This window comes from Aquarana catesbeiana, linkage group LG13, assembly GCF_042186555.1.
Source record: "Aquarana catesbeiana isolate 2022-GZ linkage group LG13, ASM4218655v1, whole genome shotgun sequence".
Classification (NCBI taxonomy): domain Eukaryota; kingdom Metazoa; phylum Chordata; class Amphibia; order Anura; family Ranidae; genus Aquarana; species Aquarana catesbeiana.
This window is the reverse complement of record NC_133336.1, coordinates 209,521,519-209,541,808: the sequence shown is the minus strand read 5'-3', so window position 1 is coordinate 209,541,808 and position 20,290 is coordinate 209,521,519. Positions and strand designations below refer to the sequence as shown.

Here is a 20,290-nt window from a genome sequence, read left to right as displayed (position 1 = left end):
TGGTTCTGGGCACCACCACCAGTGCCTAAGGCCCAATTTTTCAGCCCGCGTGTAATTACAATTTTTGGTGCAATACTTTGCAGCAGGGCTCGTTTCTGCGTTACAACTAGAGTATCTGTAAGGGGTTGCAGTGTTGTGACACCAACACCAGTGCCTAAGGCCCAATTTTTCAGCCCCTGTTTTACAGGGGCATGTAATTACAATTTTTGATGCAATACTTTGCAGCAGAACTAATTTCTGTGTTCCAACTAGAGTATCTGTGAGAGGTTGCAGTGTTGTAGCACCAGCACCAGTGCCTAAGGCCCAATTTTTCAGCCCCTGTTTAACAGGGGCCTGTAATTACAATTTTTGATGCAATACTTTGCAGCAGGGTTCATTTCTGCGTTCCAACTGGAGTATCTGTGAGGGGTTGCAGTGTTGTGGCACCAGCACCAGTGCCTAAGGCCCAATTTTTCAGCCCCTGTTTAACAGGGACATGTAATTACAATTCTTGATCTAATATTTCACAGCAGGGCCCATTTCTGCACCCACCAAGAGCGAGTGAGGACTTACAGTGTTGTGGCACCACCACCACCAAAGGCCCAATTTTTCTGCCCTTGTTCAACAGGGGCATGTAATTACAATTCTTGATCTAATATTTCACAGCAGGGCCCATTTCTGCACCCACCAAGAGCGAGTGAGGACTTACAGTGTTGTGGCACCAGCACCACCACCACCACCACCAAAGGCCCAATTTTTCTGCCCTTGTTTAACAGGGGCATGTAATTACAATTCTTGATCTAATATTTCACAGCAGGGCCCTGTGAGGGCTTACAGTGTTGTGGCTACAACACCTAAGGCCCAAATTTCTGCTGATTATATAGGGCAGGCCTCTACTTTCAAACATCTAACTTACAAATGACTCCTACTTGCAAACGGAAGGAGACAACAGGAAGTGAGATGAAATCTACCCCTAGGAAGGGAAATTCTCTCCTGTAAGAGTTAATATGGGAAAACATTTCTCCTTTCCACTGATGCTTTCCAATCCTTGTTCCACAAAAAACCCCAAATTTTCAAAAAACATTTGTCATTGGGACAAAAAGTGAGGTGAAATCTTCTGAAGAGGAGGAAAGACAGCAAAACAAATGTCACAGGGGTGATAACCCTTCCCTATGTTTTCCAAAAAGCTTAAAAAAGATTTTTTGGCTGGAGCTAAACACGTGAAAAATGTACCCGTTAAAAATTACAAACAGATTCTACTTAACAACAAACCTACAGTCCCTGTCTTGTTTGCACTGCCTGTATACTGCTGTTCAGAGCATATAGGGCCTGGTGGCCCCACACCTTTCCTTATTTTAATCTGGGTGCGGGGTTCCCCTTAATATCCATACAAGACCCAAAGGGCCTGGTAATGGTCTGGGGGGGTACCCATGCTGTTTGTCTCACTGATTTTCATCCATATTGCCAGGACCCGACATTACATTAAACCCGCAAGCAGTTTTAAATGAGATTTTTTCCTTTAAAAATGACATTTTGTGCAGGGACTTTTCTAAACACGGGAAACATGTGCCACTTTACAGGCATACTATAGACACACCCCAGGTATGATATTTAAAGGAATATTTCACTTTTTTTTACTTTAAGCATCATTAAAATCACTGCTCCCGAAAAAACGGCCATTTTTAAAAGTCTTTTTTGTATCGATACAAGTCCCCTGGGGTAGGACCTGGGTCCCCAAACCCTTTTTAGGACAATACCATGCAAATTAGTCTTTAAAATGAGCACTTTTGACTTTGAACGTTCGAATCCCATAGACGTCAATGGGGTTCTAACGTTCGTGCGAATTTTCGGTCCATTCGCAGGTTCTGGTGTGAACCGAACCGGGGGGTGTTTGGCTCATCCCTAGTAGAGAATAGTTACATTCATTCCTGGGGGAGAAATTAATTTTCTTCTGGTAACATTCTTCTCTTCTTCTACAGATTGTATGATAATCACCTGACAGACAGTTCCTGCCCCCACCTGGCATCTGGAATAAGAAATAACCAGGCACTGAGGACACTGATCCTGACTAAGAACAATCTGAATGGTCCTCATTTCAGGGATCTGATGGAAGCTCTGACAACAAGCCGGATAGAGGAATTACAGTGAGTATAACAGGACTGACTGAGACAATAATATTCTGGGACAGTTTTATATCTAAACCACATAAATAATATAGAAATATGAGAATGTTATCAAATTCCATCTTTAGACTCCATAAGACTCCATGCACACTGGGCTTAAAAAAAATGTCAGTTCCCTTGGCAGAAAAAAACTTTCATATAGAGAGTTTATTGTACAAAGTTTAGGAGAGTTTTGCATTTTTTCTGCCAGAAAGCTCCAATCAGAAACATGAACCAGAAGGTTTTTTTCCTGCCTCTAAACATTGAGCACAAAATATGTCTGTAATTGTCCCAATGTGTATGGAGACATAGGAGAACATGGAGCTGCTTCTACAGGCAGAATACAAAACTCCTGTAGTAGCAGCAATGTATTAAGCCAGTGTGCATGGAGCCTAAATATCCAATACTGGACTATTACACTAGATTACCAAAAGTATTGGGATACCTGCTTTTACACACACATGAACTTTAATGGCATCCCAGTCTTAGTCTGTAGGGTTCAATATTGAGTTGGCCCACCCTTTTCAGCTATAACAGCTTGATTTCTTCTGGGAAGGCTGTCCACAAGGTTTAGGAGTGTGTCTATTGGAATGTTTGACCATTCTTCCAGAAGCACATTTGTGAGGTCAGGCACTGATGTTGGATGAGAAGGCCTGGCTCACAATCTCTGCTCTAATTCATCCCAAAGATGTCCTATCGGGTTGAGGTCAGGACTTTGTGCAGGCCAGTCAAATTCCTCCAACCCAAACTCGCTGTTTTTATGGACCTTGCTTTGTGCTCTGGTGCACAGTCATGTTAAAACAGGAAGGAGCCGTCCCCAAACTGTTCCCACAAAGTTGAGAGAATGAAATTGTCCAAAATGTCTTGGTATGCTGATGCCTTAAGAGTTCCCTTCACTGGAACTAAGGGGCCAAAGCCAACCCCGGAAAAACACCCCCCACACCATAATCCCCCCTCCCCCACTCCATAATCCCCCTTCACCAAATGATTTGCCAGTGCACAAAGCAAGGTCCATAAAGACATAGATGAGCGAGTTTGGGGTGGAGGAACTTGACTGGCCTGCACAGAGTCCTGACCTCAACCCGATAGAACACCTTTGGTATTATTTAGAGCTGCAAGCCAGGCCTTCTAATCCAACATGATCATTAGTATGGTGCTTTTGACAGCCAATTCCAATTTTTCGTCCGACAAAAGCTGGATGTGCAGACTATAAAATTTTTATTGTACGTGAACTCAGCATCTGATTTTTGTTTAATCAGTGCAGTTTTCACCCAAAATAAATTGTGAGAGCAAGACTACGCATGCTAAGAAACAAAAGAATACATACAAAACTATTCAACACATTATGTCACTTCTGAATTTGTATTCTGTTGTAAGTGAATATTCATACAGAGAGTAACCTTTTCACTTTCGATATGAGACTAGCATGCCACAAAAAATGGATGAACAGTCGTCCAAAAATCTGATCGTGTGTACGAGGCTTAAGACTGAGATGCCATTAAAGTTCATATGCTTGTAAAGGCAGGCGTCCCAATACTTTTGGTAATATAGTGTATGTCTAAACTACATAAACCTAATAATAATGGACATATATTTTAGGCATGTGCAAAATAAAAAAAAATGTTTCGTTTCATTTTAATTCGTTATTTCATTAATTTAGTTTAGTTAGTTTCGTCAAATTCATTAAATTCGTTTTCAAATCAGTTTCGTTTTCGACCGAATTCGAAAATCAGTCGAATTCAAAAATATTTCAACTGGATTCGAAATTATTTAAACCGCATTCGAAAATATTTCAACTGTATTAGAAATTATTTCAATCGTATTCGATAATATTTCAATCGCATTCGAAAATATTTCTACCGAATTTGATAATATTTCAACCGCATTCGAAAATATTTCTACCGAATTTGATAATATTTCAACCGCATTCGAAATTGTTTCAACTGTATTCAAAATTATTTCAATCGGATTCGATAATATTTCAACCGCATTCGAAAATATTTCAACAGCATTCGAAATTATTTCAACTGTATTAGAAATTATTTAAATCGTATTCTATAATATTTCAAACTCATTCGAAAATATTTCTATTTTCGAATTTGATAATATTCAGATAATATTCAGATAATATTCCTCTTCAGCAAACCAGAAGAACGCTGCATGGTTTCGCGTCACCATGGCAGTAAAAGCTGTGAGAGGGATTGAGCGCACCCCAGACTGCATCCGTCATCGGTAAATAAAAATGATTTTTGCCCCTGTCAAAAAAAAAAAAACGCTAATAAAACTACAAGTCTTTAACCACTTCAGCCCGCAAGAATTTACCCCCTTCCTGACCAGAGCACTTTTTGCGATTCGGCACTGCGTCGTTTTAACTGACAATTGCGTGGTCATGCGATGTGGCTCCCAAACAAAATTGAAGTCCTTTTTTTCCCACAAATAGAGCTTTCTTTTGGTGATATTTGATCACCCCTGCGGTTTTTATTTTTTGCGCTATAAACAAAATAAGAGCGACAATTTTGAAAAAAACGCATTATTTTTTAGATTTTGCTATAATAAATATCCCCCAAAAATATATAAAAAAACATTTTTTTCCTCAGTTTAGGCCGATACGTATTCTTCTACATATTTTTGGTAAAAAAAAAAATCGCAATAAGCGTTTATTGATTGCTTTGTGCAAAAGTTATAGCGTTAACAAAAAAAATAATAAATATATATATATATATATATATATATATATATATATCATTTTTTATTCTATTCTGTTCTATTGTTATTCTATTCTATTCTATTTTTTTCTATTCAAATTTGAATTCATTCTATATGAATTTCAAATTTCAGAAGAAGGTTAGAAGAAGGTTATATATATATGCCATCTTCTGAAATTTGAAATTCATATAGAATAAATTCAAATTTAAATAGAAAAGATTAGAATAGAAAATAATAGAATAACAATAGAACAGAATAGAATAAAATTATATATATATATATATATATATATATATATATATATATATATATATATATATATATATATATATATATATATATATATATATAATATTTTATTATATCCTGTACTATTTTTTTCTAATATATATATATATATATATATATATATATATATATATATATATATATATAGAATAAAATATTCTATATATATATATATATATATATATATATATATATATATATATATATATATATATATAATATTTTATTATATCCTGTACTATTTTTTTCTAATATATATATATATATATATATATATATATATATATATATATATATATATATATATATATATATATATTAGATATTTATTGATATATAACCATCTATTGAAATTCGAAATTCATATAGAATGAATTTAAATTTGAATAGAAAAGAGTAGAATAGAAAAAAATAGGACAGAATGGAATAAAATATAATACATATACACATTATATTTTACTCAATTCTGTTCTATTGTTTTTCTAGTCTATTTTCTATTTCTAGTCTAATCTTTTCTATTCGAATTCGAATTCATTCTATATGAAATTTGAATTTCGGAAAATGGTTATATATATTTAGAATTAATTAAAATTCGAATAGAAAAGATTAGAATAGAAAAAAGAATGAATAAAATATATATATATATATATATATATTATATTTTATTCTATTCTATTCTGTTCTATTGTTTTTCTAGTCTATTTTCTTTTTCTATTCTATATATATATATATATATATATATATCTATTCTATATAATATTTATATATATAACCATCTTCTGAAATTAGAAATTCATATAGAATTAATTCAAATTCAAATAGAAAAGATTAGAATAGAAAAAACAATAGAACAGAATAGAATAAAACATATATATTATATTTTATTCTATTCTGTTCTATTGTTTTTCTTGTACATTTTCTATTTCTATTCTAATCTTTTCTATTCAAATTCAATTTCATTCTATATGAAATTTGAATTTCGGAAAATGGTTTTACATTTATATATTTAACCATCTTCTGAAATTCGAAATTCATATAGAATGAATTCAAATTCCATTAGATAAGATTAGAATAGAGTAGAAAAGAATAGAATTATAAATATATATATATATATATATATATATATATATATATATATATATATATATATATATATTATATAACCTTCCAAAATTGAAATTTAGTATAGAATGATTTCATATTAGAATAGAATATAAAATAATAGAAAAAAATAGAATAGAAAAACAACAGAACTGCATAGAATAAAATATAATATATATTATTTTAGTTTCCATTGTTTTGATATTTGTTATTTTCCAATCTATTTTCGAATTCGAATTTATACTATTCGAAATTCGAATTTCAGAAGATGGTCATATTCTGTTGTATTTTATTATATTCTATTAAATTCTATTCTATTCTTTACAATTCTTTTATTTTTATTCTATTGTTTTATTATTTTATATTCTATTTTATTGTATTCTTTTTTAGAAATCAATTTATATTTTTTCTAATTCGATTCGAATTTGTTTTCGAATCGAATAGATTTCGAATTTGTTTTCGAATTCGATTCGGATTCGATTCGAATTTCGTCCGTGGGTTTTCGATTCAAAACATTTCGGATTCGTTTAAATTCATTAGTATTGTAATTCGGTATTTCGGATGCATCCGAATATCCGAATAATGAAAATTTTGTCCGAATTTCGATTTGGAACTAAACAAAATGCACATGTCTAATATATTTCATCTCCTGGTTGTCTCTATATATCACCATTATCAGACAGTTCTCTAAAGCTGTATATAAAAACGTAAAACATTTAATATCTGCACTAAAAACCATGAACAACTTTGTGAAAATCTAATGAATGAAAACCAGCCGCCAGCAGGAAGTCTGATATAGAAGTACAAATAGTATAATGTAATTCTATGTATAGAGCCCTACACTTATGCCCCGTACACACGGTCGGACATTGATCGGACATTCCGACAACAAAATCCTAGGATTTTTTCCGACGGATGTTGGCTCAAACTAGTCTTGCATACACACGGTCACACAAAGTTGTCGGAAAATCCGATCGTTCTGAATGCGGTGACGTAAAACACGTATGTCGGGACTCTAAACGGGGCAGTAGCCAATAGCTTTCATCTCTTTATTTATTCTGAGCATGCGTGGCACTTTGTTCGTCGGATTTGTGTACACACGATCGGAAATTCCGACAATGGATTTTGTTGTCGGAAAATTTTATAGCCTGCTCTCAAACTTTGTGTGTTGGAAAATCCGATGGAAAATGTGTGATGGAGCCTACACACGGTCGGAATTTCCGACAACAAGGTCCTATCACACATTTTCCATTGGAGAATCCGACCGTGTGTACGGGGCATTAGTGATAAAATGTGTGATGAGACAAATGAGAAATCTGCAACCTACAATGTGTCCGAATACCAACACTTCTAATGTAGATGTGATAACTCCACCAATAGTGATCAATAATAAAAATTCACAGCTACTTCAGTCTGTATAACATATAATGTGCAAAAATACAATATCACCCGAGGTGTCCAGACAATGGCCACAATCACATCACATAGAAAAGAAAAAGCCTCCATGTCACTGCCTGGACTCCATCATACACAGCTGCAGTCCGGAGCGGTGTGTGCACTGAGTTCTGTGTATACTCGTGTATATGATGGAAGTGTACAATCTGTGAATCTATATATATTTAAGGATTATGCACTATGGAGGCTTTTTCTTTTCTGTGTAATGTGATTGTGGCCATTGTCTGGATACCTCGGGTGATATTGGAGATACTACCTGGAGATCTGACATTCCATGGCACAGTCTGTTCTCATCGGAAGCCGGCTTGAGCGGAGTGGCGCTGCTGGAAGGATATAAACAAGTGTGTCTGGGCCCTGCTTGTGGGGACAAACCTTTTGGTAAGTGACATGTTTGCTCACCGGTGTGGGGGAGGTTGATTGAAGTTGCTGCAAAGAGGTGGAAGTTGATCAGCATTGATTTAATCCATCTGGATGAATCTCTGGTATTTCTGTTAGACCCCTTTCACATTGAGGCAGTTTTCAGGCATTTTAGCACTAGAAATAGCGCCTGAAAACTGCCTCCCATTTATTTGTGTGAGTGCTTTCACACTGGGGCGGTGCGCTTGTGGGACATTAGAAAAAGTCCTGCAAGCAGCATCTTTGGGGCGGGTGATGAGCATTATAAAAAGCGATCCCAAAACGCCCCTACCCATTGAAATGAATGGGCAGCACTTCCAAGCACTTTGAAAGTGCCACAAAACTGGTCATTTTTCTTTTTTTAAAACAGTGTTCCGGCCGAATGTATACTTTTTAAATAAAAATACCCCTATAATACACAAGCTTAATGTATGCTAGTAAAGTTAGTCTGTAAACTAAGGTCCGTTTTGTTAGTTTATAACATTAGTTTGTTATTTTATAAACTTCCAGCAGGCCGTGTCCATCTTAAGTGTGGGCATCTGAAGCCAGACTGTATTTCTTCCTGGATCTCATCCTTGCAGATCTTGCACATGCTCAGTACAGCACAAGCAGTGTGATAGGTTTCAGATCAGGTTTCCATAGCTACGGCAGTGTCAGAGGAAGTTGCTGCCCCTTAGCTATGCAAAACTCTCCTCCCCCTCCTCCCTCCAGGAATAAGGAAATAAATTACAATTGCATTATTTCTTGCATTGCCTACCTGCAAATGACGTAGACCAAGTAAAGATGATTTCTATGACATCACATCGTCCCGAAAAAATTGCATCAAAACCCCCCCGCAAAACGCATCATACAGCTCCCCACAAATCGCATCACAACACCCCCTGCAAATTGCATCACAACACCCCCGCAAATCGCTTCACAACACCCCCCACAAATGGCATCACATCGCTCCCTGCAAATCGCATCAAAAAAACCCCGGCAAATTGCATCACATAACCCCCCACCAATCGCTTCACAACACCCCCGCAAATCGCATCACATTGCCCCCAGCAAAGTGTATCACAACACCCATCACATGCACCCATCAAAATTGCCCCATCAGAATTGCCCCATCAAAACTGCCCCATTTTAAACTGCCCCATCATATTGCCACCATCAATACTTCCCCCATCAAGACTGCCCCATCAAAATTGCCCCATCAGAATTGCCCCATCAAAACTGCCCCATCAAAATTGCCGCATCAAAACTGCCCCCATTAAAACTGCCCCATCAGACTTGCCCCATCAAAACTGCCCCATTTTAAACTGCCCCATCATATTGCCACCATCAATACTTCCCCCATCAAGACTGCCCCATAAAAATTGCCCCCATCAGAATTGCCCCATTAAAACTGCCCCCATCAAAACTGCCCCATCATATTGCCACCATCAAAACAGCCCCATCAAAATTGCTCCCATCAAAATTGCCCCATCTAAAACTGCCCCATCAAAACTGCCACCATCAAAACTGCCCCATCAAAACTGCCCTGTCATATTGCCCCATCAAAACTTCCCCATCATATTCCTCTATTATAAATCAGTACATGGTGTGTCTGTTCCCTCCCCCAGGCTCTGTATGTCATCAGAGCTGAGATGCTCCAGCTGTCTCCCCCAACGCCCATCACTGTGTATAAGAAGCTTTGGTAACCATGGCAACAAAAGCCTGGTTGCCCTTATTTAAAATGGCGCTGGTGGCCTTGCGTCGCATCATTTCCAGTTTTGAAATAACGCGATGCTACGGCCCAGCGATGCCTATTGCCTCCTGGGATTGATGACAAACATCTCCCAGGAGGCATTGCAGAGAGGGGAGGAAATGCTGGGCCGCGGCTGAGGACAGGAAGTGCTGACTACTATACAGTATATAACAGTGAGTTTAAGGGAAAAATATGCCAATTCTTTATCAGCACACACAGTGGATTTGGAGGGAAATTACTTTAAAATATGGGTGGAGATCCACTTTAAGGTCCCGTTGTCACCAGCCCACTAGGGCATGAAAAGTGCAGCTAAAACACCACTAAAGCACCACAAAATGACCAGCGATTTAGGGCTGTTTTATCGGCTCTGCAGTGTGAAAGGGGTCTTACTACACAAGTCACTGTATGGTGATTGGAGATGGAAGTAGTGGTGAATGGGTTGTAGGAAATCCACTTTTACACATTTATGAACTTTCTCTTGTTTGCAATTTTATAAGATAACTTTGTTGCTCTTTGTGTTTATGTATTTTTGTATATTATATGTTATATAGATTGAAGTAGCTGTGAATAGATTGGAGGAGATCTGCCCTTCCTCACATATATGAAAGTGTATTTTTGTAGTGGATGTAATTGTTATATCTGATCCCTATTGGTGGAATTATCACATCTAGTATAATATGGAAGACTGCAGCACTAGTATATAACATTCACACAATATAAATGTGAAAATATAACAATAAAAGTGAGACTCCTCATCACAAAACTCCCTATAAGTGTATATATAACAATGGTATGGAGACTATTTCACTGATAACTAATGAAGAGAATTTATAATCAGCAGATATAAAATTAGTGCAGCAATATTAGTACATATTTGCAAAAAAGTTCAAAATAAAGAACGATAATAATAAAATCTTCTCCACACCATGAGATCAAATCCTCCACCATGATGTTCTAAGGAAATCCCAAAGTACAATGGTGTCACTTTTAGTCAATGAAGTTTCCACAACATGAGTGAGACTTCTGTGACTATTAAAGTGAATCTCCACAACTGAATCCAAGATTTAGCAGAAGGTTGGAGGTGAAAGCCTAGAGGTCACTGTGAGTGTGTATGGTCCAATCCCCATACAGGAATAATGAATGGATCACACCACCTCATCCACTTCTCATGTCACATTTAGTAATTGGGATCCACAAAAAGAAAAAATCCTCCAATAGTGTAGATGATCGATCGTCTTTTATAAAGTGATCTCATATTAATGATTCCAATAAAGAGAAATTAGTTCCATTCATGTAGAGAATAGTTACATTCATTCCTGGGTAGAAATTCATTTTCTTCTGGTAACATTCTTCTCTCCTTCTACAGATTGTATAATAATCACCTGACAGACAGTTCCTGCCCCCACCTGGCATCTGGAATAAGAAATAACCAGGCACTGAGGACACTGATCCTGTCTGTGAACAATCTGAATGGTTCTCATTTCAGGGATCTGATGGAAGCTCTGACAACAAGCCGGATAGAGGAATTACAGTGAGTATAACAGGACTGACTGAGACAATAATATTCTGGGACAGTTTTATATCTAATCTACATAAATAATATAGAAATATGAGAATGTCATCAAATTCCATCTTTAGACTCCATAAGACTCCATGCACACTGGGCTTAAAAAAAATGTCAGTTCCCTTGGCAGAAAAAAACTTTCATATAGACAGTTTATTGTACAAAGTTTAGACAAGTTTAGGAGAGTTTTGCATTTTTTCTGCCAGAAAGCTCCAATCAGAAACACGAACCAGAAGGTTTTTTTTCCTGCCTCTAAACATTGAGCTCAAAATATGTCTGTAATTGTCCCAATGTGTATGGAAACATAGGAGAACATGGAGCTGCTTCTACAGGCAGAATACAAAACTCCTGTAGTAGCAGCAATGTATTAAGCCAGTATGCATGGAGCCTAAATATCCAATACTGGACTATTACACTAGATTACCAAAAGTATTGGGATACCTGCCTTTACACACACATGAACTTTAATGGCATCCCAGTCTTAGTCTGCAGGGTTCAATATTGAGTTGGCCCACCCTTTTCAGCTATAACAGCTTGATTTCTTCTGGGAAGGCTGTCCACAAGGTTTAGGAGTGTGTCTATTGTAATGTTTGACCATTCTTCCAGAAGCACATTTGTGAGGTCAGGCAATGATGTTGGATGAGAAGGCCTGGCTCACAATCTCTGCTCTAATTCATCCCAAAGGTGTCCTATCGGGTTGAGGTCAGGACTTTGTGCAGACCAGTCAAATTCCTCCAACCCAAACTCACTCATCCGTGTTTTTATGGACCTTGCTTTCTGCTCTGGTGCACAGTCATGTTAAAACAGGAAGGAGCCGTCCCCAAACTGTTCCCACAAAGTTGAGAGAATGAAATTGTCCAAAATGTCTTGGTATGCTGATGCCTTAGGAGTTCCCTTCACTGGAACTAAGGGGCCAAACCCAACCCCGGAAAAACACCCCCCACACCATAATCCTCCCTCCCCACTCCATAACCCCCCCACTCCATAATCCCCCTTCACCAAATGATTTGCCAGTGCACAAAGCAAGGTCCATAAAGACATAGATGAGCGAGTTTGGGGTGGAGGAACTTGACTGGCCTGCACAGAGTCCTGACCTCAACCCGATAGAACACCTTTGGTATTATTTAGAGCGGACACTGCAAGCCAGGCCTTCTAATCCAACATGATCGTTAGAATGGTGCTTTTGACAGCCAATTCCGATTGTTCGTCCGACAAAAGCTGGATGTGCAGACTATAACATTTTTATTGTACGTGAACTCAGCATCTGATTTTTGTTTAATCAGTACAGTTTTCACCCAAAATAAATTGTGAGAGCAAGACTACGCATGCTAAGAAATGAAAGAATACATACAAAACTATTCAACACATTATGTCACTTCTGAATTTGTATTCTGTTGTAAGTGAATATTCATATGGAGAGTAACCTCTTCACTTTCGATATGAGACTAGCATGCCACAAAAAATGGACGAACAGTCGTCCAAAAATCTGATTGTGTGTACGAGGCTTAAGACTGAGATGCCATTAAAGTTCATGTGCTTGTAAAGGCAGGTGTCCCAATACTTTGGGTAATATAGTGTATGTCTAAACTACATAAACCTAATAATAATGGACATATATTTCATCTCCTGGTTGTCTCTATATATCACCAATATCAGACAGTTCTCTAAAGCTGTATATAAAAATGTAAAACATTTAATATCTGCACTAAAAAACATGAACAACTTTGTGAAAATCTAATGAATGAAAACCAGCCGCCAGCAGGAAGTCTGATATAGAAGTACAAATAGTATAATATAATTCTATGTATAGAGCCCTACACTTATGCCCCATACACACGGTCGGACATTAATCGGACATTCCGACAACAAAATCCTAGGATTTTTTCCGACGGGTGTTGGCTCAAACTAGTCTTGCATACACACGGTCACACAAAGTTGTCAGAAAATCCGATCGTTCTGAATGCGGTGACGTAAAACACGTATGTCGGGACTCTAAATGGGGCAGTAGCCAATAGCTTTCATTTTATAGCCTGCTCTCAAACTTTGTGTGTTGGAAAATCCGATGGAAAATGTGTGATGGAGCCTACACACGGTCGGAATTTCCGACAACAAGGTCCTATCACACATTTTCCATTGGAGAATCCGACCGTGTGTACGGGGCATTAGTGATAAAATGTGTGATGAGACAAATGAGAAATCTGCAACCTACAATGTGTCCGAATACCAACACTTCTAATGTAGATGTGATAACTCCACCAATAGTGATCAATAATAAAAATTCACAGCTACTTCAGTCTGTATAACATATAATGTGCAAAAATACAATATTTTTTTTATTTATTTATTTCAGGTACTTATATAGCGCCGTCGATTTACGCAGCGCTTTACATATATATATTATACATTCACATCAGTCCCTATACCCTCAAGGAGCTTACAATCTAAGGTCCCTAACTCACATTCATACCTATACTAGGGTCAATTTAGACAGGATCCAATTAACCTACCAGCATGTCTTCGGAGTGTGGGAGGAAACCGGAGTACCCGGAGGAAACCCACGCAGACACAGGGAGAACATGCAAACTCCAGGCAGGTAGTGTTGTGGTCAGGATTCGAACCAGCGACTCTTCTTACTGCTAGGCGAGAGTGCTACCCACTGCACCACTGTGCCACCCAATATCACCCGAGGTGTCCAGACAATGGCCGCAATCACATCACTTAGAAAAGAAAGAGCCTCCATGTCACTGCCTGGACTCCATCATATACAGCTGCAGTCCGGAGCGGTGTGTGTGCTCTGAGTTCTGTGTATACTTGTGTATATGATGGAAGTGTACAATCTGTGATTCTATATATATTTAAGGATTATGCACTATGGAGGCTTTTTCTTTTCTATGTAATGTGATTGTGGCCATTGTCTGGATACCTCGGGTGATATTGGAGATACTACCTGGAGATCTGACATTCCGTTGCACAGTCTGTTCTCATCGGAAGCCGGCTTGAGCGGAGTGGCGCTGCTGGAAGGATATAAACAAGCGTGTCTGGGCCTTGCTTGTGGGGACAAACCTTTTGGTAAGTGACATGTTTGCTCACCGGTGTGGGGGAGGTTGATTGAAGTTGCTGCAAAGAGGTGGAAGTTGATCAGCATTGATTTAATCCATCTGGATGAATCTCTGGTATTTCTGTTAGACCCCTTTCACATTGAGGCAGTTTTCAGGCATTTTAGCACTAGAAAAAACACCTGAAAACTGCCTCCCATTTATTTGTGTGAGTGCTTTCACACTGAGGCGGTGCGCTTGTGGGACATTAGAAAAAGTCCTGCAAGCAGCATCTTTGGGGCGGGGGTGATGAGCATTATAAAAAGCAATCCCAAAACGCCCCTACCCATTGAAATGAATGGGCAGCACTTCCAAGCACTTTGAAAGTGCCACAAAGCTAGTCTTTTTTCTTTTTTTAAAGCTGTGTTCCGGCCGAATGTATACTTTTTAAATAAAAATACCCCTATAATACACAAGCTTAATGTATTCTAGTAAAGTTAGTCTGTAAACTAAGGTCCGTTTTGTTAGTTTATAACATTAGTTTGTTATTTTATAAACTTCCAGCAGGCCGTGGCCTTCTTCAGTGTGGGCATCTGAAGCCAGACTGTATTCTTCCTGGATCTCATCCTTGCAGATTTTGCACATCCTCAGTGCAGCACAAGCAGTGAATAGGTTTCAGGTCAGGTTTCCATAGCTACGGCAGTGTCAGAGGAAGTTGCTGCCCCTTAGCTATGCAAAACTCTCCTCCCCCTCCTCCCTCCAGGAACCAGGAAATAAATTACAATTGCATTATTTCTTGCTTTGCCTACCTGCAAATGGCGTAGACAAGTAAAGATGATTTCTATGACATCACATCGTCCCGAAAAAATTGCATCACAACCCCCCCGCAAAACGCATCATACAGCTCCCCACAAATCGCATCAAAACACCCCCTGCAAATTGCATCACAACACCCCCGCTAATCACATCACAACACCCCCCACAAATGGCATCACATCGCTCCCTGCAAATTGCATCAAAAACCCTCCACAAATTGCATCACATAGCCCCCCACCAATCGCTTCACAACACCCCCGCAAATCGCATCACATTGCCCCCAGCAAAGTGTATCAGAACACCCATCACATGCCCCCATGAAAATTGCCCCATCAGAATTGCCCCATCAAAACTGCCCCATTGAATTGCCACCATCAGAATTGCCCCATCAAAACTGCCCCATCATATTGCCCCCATCAAAACTGCCCCATCAAAATTGCCCCCTCAGAATTGCCCCATCAAAACTACCCCATCATACTGCCCCAACATATTGCCCCCATCAAAACTGCCACCTTCAAAATTGCCCCATCAGAATTGCCTCATCAAAACTGCCCCATCATATTGCCACCATCAAAACTGCCTCGATCAAAACTGCCCCCATCAAAACTGCCCCATCAGAATTGCCCACGTCAAAACTGCCCCATCAGAATTGCCCCACCAAAACTACCCCATCATATTGCCACCACCAAACTGCCCCATCAAGATTGCCCCATCTGAATTTCCCCATCAAAACTGCTCCATCATATTGCCACTATCAGAATTGCACCATCAAATCTGCCCCATCATATTGCCACCACCAAAACTTCCCCCATCAAGACTGCCCCATCAAAATTGTCCCCATCAGAACCGCCTAATCAAAACTTCCCCATCAAAATTGCCCCATCAGAATTGCCCCATCAAAACTGCCCCATCAAAATTGCCGCCATCAGAATTGCCCCATCATATTGCCACCATCAAAACTGCCCCATAATATTGCCCCAATCAAAACTGCCCCATCAGAACTGCCCCATCAGAATTGCCCCATCAAAACTGCCCCATCAAGACTGCCCTGTCATATTGCCTCATCAAATCTTCCCCCATCAAAACTGCCCCGTCATATTGCCCCATCAAAACTGCCCCATCATATTCCTCTATTATAAATCAGTACATGGTGTGTCTGTCCCCTCCCCTGGGCTCTGTAATCAGAGCTGAGATGTTCCAGCCGCCTCCCCCACTGCCCATCACTGTGTATAAGAAGCTTTGGTAACCATGGCAACAAAAGGTCCACTTTAAGGTCCCGTTGTCACCGGCCCACTAGGGCATGAAAAGTGCAGCTAAAACACCACTAAAGCACCGCAAAAATGACCAGCGATTTAGGGCTGTTTTATCGACTCTGCATTGTGAAAGGGGTCTTACTACACAAGTCACTGTATGGTGATTGGAGATGGAAGTAGTGGTGAATGGGTTGTAGGAAGTCCACTTTTTCACATTTATGAACTTTCTCTTGATGTTTGTAATTTTATAAGATAACTTTGTTGCTCTTCATGTTTATGTATTTTTGTACATTATATGTTATATAGATTGAAGTAGCTGTGAATAGATTGGAGGAGATCTGCATTTCTTCCCATGTATATAAAGTGTATTTTTGTAGTGAATGTAATTGTTATATCTGATCCCTATTGATGGAATTATCACATCTAGTATAATATGGAAGACTGCAGCACTAGTATATAACATTCACACAATATAAATGTGACAATATGACAATAAAAGTGAGACTCCTCATCACAAAACTCCCTATAAATGTATATATAACAATGGTATGGAGACTATTTCACTGATAACGAATGAAGATAATTTATAATTAGCAGATATAAAATAAGTGTGGCAATATTAGTACAAAATTTTCAAAAAAGTTCCAAATAAAGAACGGTAATAATAAAATCTTCTCCACACCATAAGATCAAATCCTCCACCATGATGTTCTAAGGAAATCCCAAAGTACAATTTTTCACTTTTAGTCAATGAAGTTTCCACAACATGAATGAGACTTCTGTGACCATCAAAGTGAATCCCCACAACTGAATCCAAGACTTAGCAGAAGGTTGGAGGTGAAAGCCTAGAGGTCAGTGTGAGTGTGTATGGTCCAATCCCCATACAGGAATAATGAATGGATCACACCACCTCATCCACTTCTCATGTCACATTTAATAATTGGGATCCACAAAAAGAGAAATCCTCCAATAGTGTAGATGATCGATTGTGTTTTATAAAGTGATCTCATATTAATGATTCCAATAAAGAGAAATGAGTTCCATTCATGTAGAGAATAGTTACATTCATTCCTAGGGGAGAAATTCATTTTCTTCTGGTAACATTCTTCTCTTCTACAGATTGTGGGATAATCACCTGACAGACAGTTCCTGCCCCCACCTGGCATCTGGAATAAGAAATAACCAGACACTGAGGACACTGGACCTGTCTAATAACAATCTGGAGGGTCCTCATTTCAGGGACCTGATGGAAGCTCTGACAACAAGCCGGATAGAGAAATTACAGTGAGTATAACAGGACTGACTGAGACAATAATATTCTGGGACAGTTTTATATCTAAACCACATAAATAATATAGAAACATGAGAATGTCATCAAATTATCTTTAGACTCCATAAGACTCCATGCACACTGGGCTTAAAAAAATGTTAGTTGCCTTGGCAGAAAAAAACTTTCATATAGAAATTTTATTGTACAAAGTTTGCACAAGGTTAGGAGAGTTTTGCATTTTTTCTGCCAGAAAGCTCCAATCAGAAACACGAACCAGAAGGTTTTTTTTCTGCCTCTAAACATTGAGCTCAAAATATGTCTGTAATCGTCCCAATGTGTATGGAGACATAAGAGAACATGGAGCTTCTTCTACAGGCAGAATACAAAACTCCTGTAGTAGCAGCAATGTATTAAACCAGTGTGCATGGAGCCTAAATATCCAATACTGGACTATTATGCCCCGTACACACGGTCGGATTTTGTTCGGACATTCCGACAACAAAATCCTAGGATTTTTTCCGACGGATGTTGGCTCAAACTTGTTTTGCCTACACACGGTCGCATAAAGTTGTCGGAATTTCCGATCGCCAAGAACGCGGTGACGTACACTACATACGACGAGACTAGAAAAGGCTGGTTCAGAACCAAGCGCGGCACCCTTTGGGCTCCTTTTGCTAATCTCGTGTTAGTAAAAGTTTGGTGAGAGACGATTCGCGCTTTTTCAGACTTGTGGCTTTCAGATCATTTTCTGCCTTTCAGTTTGTGCTTGTGGGTTTGTATCTGCTCTTCAGTGCTTGCAGTCAGTTCGTATCAGAGTCTTCTGTGCGATATTGCCCGCTCGTTGCTGTTTTTCAGGTCGCTCTTCACAGGCCTTGCTGTTCTTCAGTGCGTTCTGTTACTTCGTTCTGAGCAGCCGACCGTTTTCTAGCCATGTTTCGTATGCATACTCCTCGTAGAGTTCGTGCTGTGCGGGGGCTTGGTGTTGGGGTCCTGACCTTGACACAAGTCCAGTCCATGAACAGGGTGGGGAGGAGTTCATGGACCAAGAATTGGTTGCTTCAGCGTGACCAGTTCTGTCATATGACTTTGCTCAGTGAGATCCGTGAGAATAATCCTGATGATTTCAGGAACTTTCTCAGGATGACAGACCCCGTCTTTCACCGTCTGTTGGCTTCGCTGACCCCCTATATTAGCAGGCAGGATACCTGCATGAGGCAAGCCATCACTTCGGAGCAGAGGTTGGTCGCTACCCTGCGGTATTTGGCCACAGGGAGAAGCCTGCAGGACCTCAAGTTCTTGACAGGCATCTCCCCCCAGGCTCTGGGGATCATTATCCCAGAGACCTGTTCTGCCATCATCCAGGTCCTGCAGAAGGAGTATATGAAGGTAAGATTTTTATCCTTTTATCTCACATTTTATTGTATTTAATGTTTGATAATATATTGTATTTCTTCCCTCATTCCCTAATTACCATGATTGTAATATGCTGTGAATGTCCCCTTTGTTCTCATGCATGCTGGATTTTTAGGTAATTATTATTTTATGTCCTTCATACATATTTGCCCTTCAATAACCTCCCCAGCATGGTCTTTCCTGGCCTATATTCACCTCGTGTAGTCACTTAACAATGTATTTTATCAGCTCCATAGTAGTGCTTTACCCCAAACACCCCCTAAAATGTTTGGAAATGTTATTTTTGATTTAAATTCAGGCAGAGTGCCAGAGGGTTTTTTTTGTGGTGTCCCCAAATTTTTTTAACCCTCCCTCCCCCAACTGCTAAGTCAGCTGATCCCAATTCTCTATCCTCAATCATCTATCTGCTGACTTTGCTAAACCCATACACACTATACCCACCTCTTTACTGGTCAGATGTATGGATGAATTCCCCAAAGCATGTAGTGCAAGGGCCTGCCTGTATACTTTCTAATGGTACTGTTTAAAGTTTTTGTATTCTATTATTATCTTGATAGGTAATAGCAGAATGTTCAAATGTCCTCAAATGTGTACAGTGTGTATTTATATCTTTGTATTATGACACTTCTTACCTGTCCAGTGGTCTGCCAATAGTGTAACTAATGTGATGGAAAAACAGAAAAAAGTTGCGCTCAGGATTAAAAATAAAAAAATTTTAATAAAAAACAGAGCAGCCTGCACCAAGATCTAGTCTCCAAATCTCATCATAGAAAATAATACAAAAAAGATGCGGCGCTAAAACATGATTGAACAAACTACAAAATGAGTTAATATAAATGACCACAAGGATATATGTGAAATCAAAAATATTGTAAAGTGAATATGAATAAAATCACACACTGGTATCCAAAATTAGGTGTTAATAAAAACAAATTAATATAAGATGAAAACATATATACGTGAATAAAATTGAATAATTAAAGTCCACAAACAGCCAAAAAAGAAAAATCCGTGATAAAAAAGGAAAAGTGCCAAAAAGTGCCAAAAAAGATGAAGATGCAGATGAGAAAATCTTCTATGGTTCCTCACACCCAAGGTGGAATATCAGATATGCTTACCA

General features: G+C 38.7%; 1 protein-coding gene across 1 annotated transcript in view; it reads left to right on the top strand.

Moving 5' to 3' along the window:
• LOC141116660 (NACHT, LRR and PYD domains-containing protein 12-like) overlaps positions 1-17,775 on the top strand; it is a 213,073-nt gene extending 195,298 nt beyond the window's left edge. The window contains exons 7-9 of the mRNA XM_073609053.1: positions 1,966-2,123; positions 11,186-11,350; positions 17,607-17,775. Coding sequence (XP_073465154.1) covers positions 1,966-2,123; positions 11,186-11,350; positions 17,607-17,775 — 492 coding nt within the window. The remainder of the gene's footprint in view (positions 1-1,965; positions 2,124-11,185; positions 11,351-17,606) is intronic.
• The last annotated feature ends 2,515 nt before the right edge of the window (positions 17,776-20,290 follow it).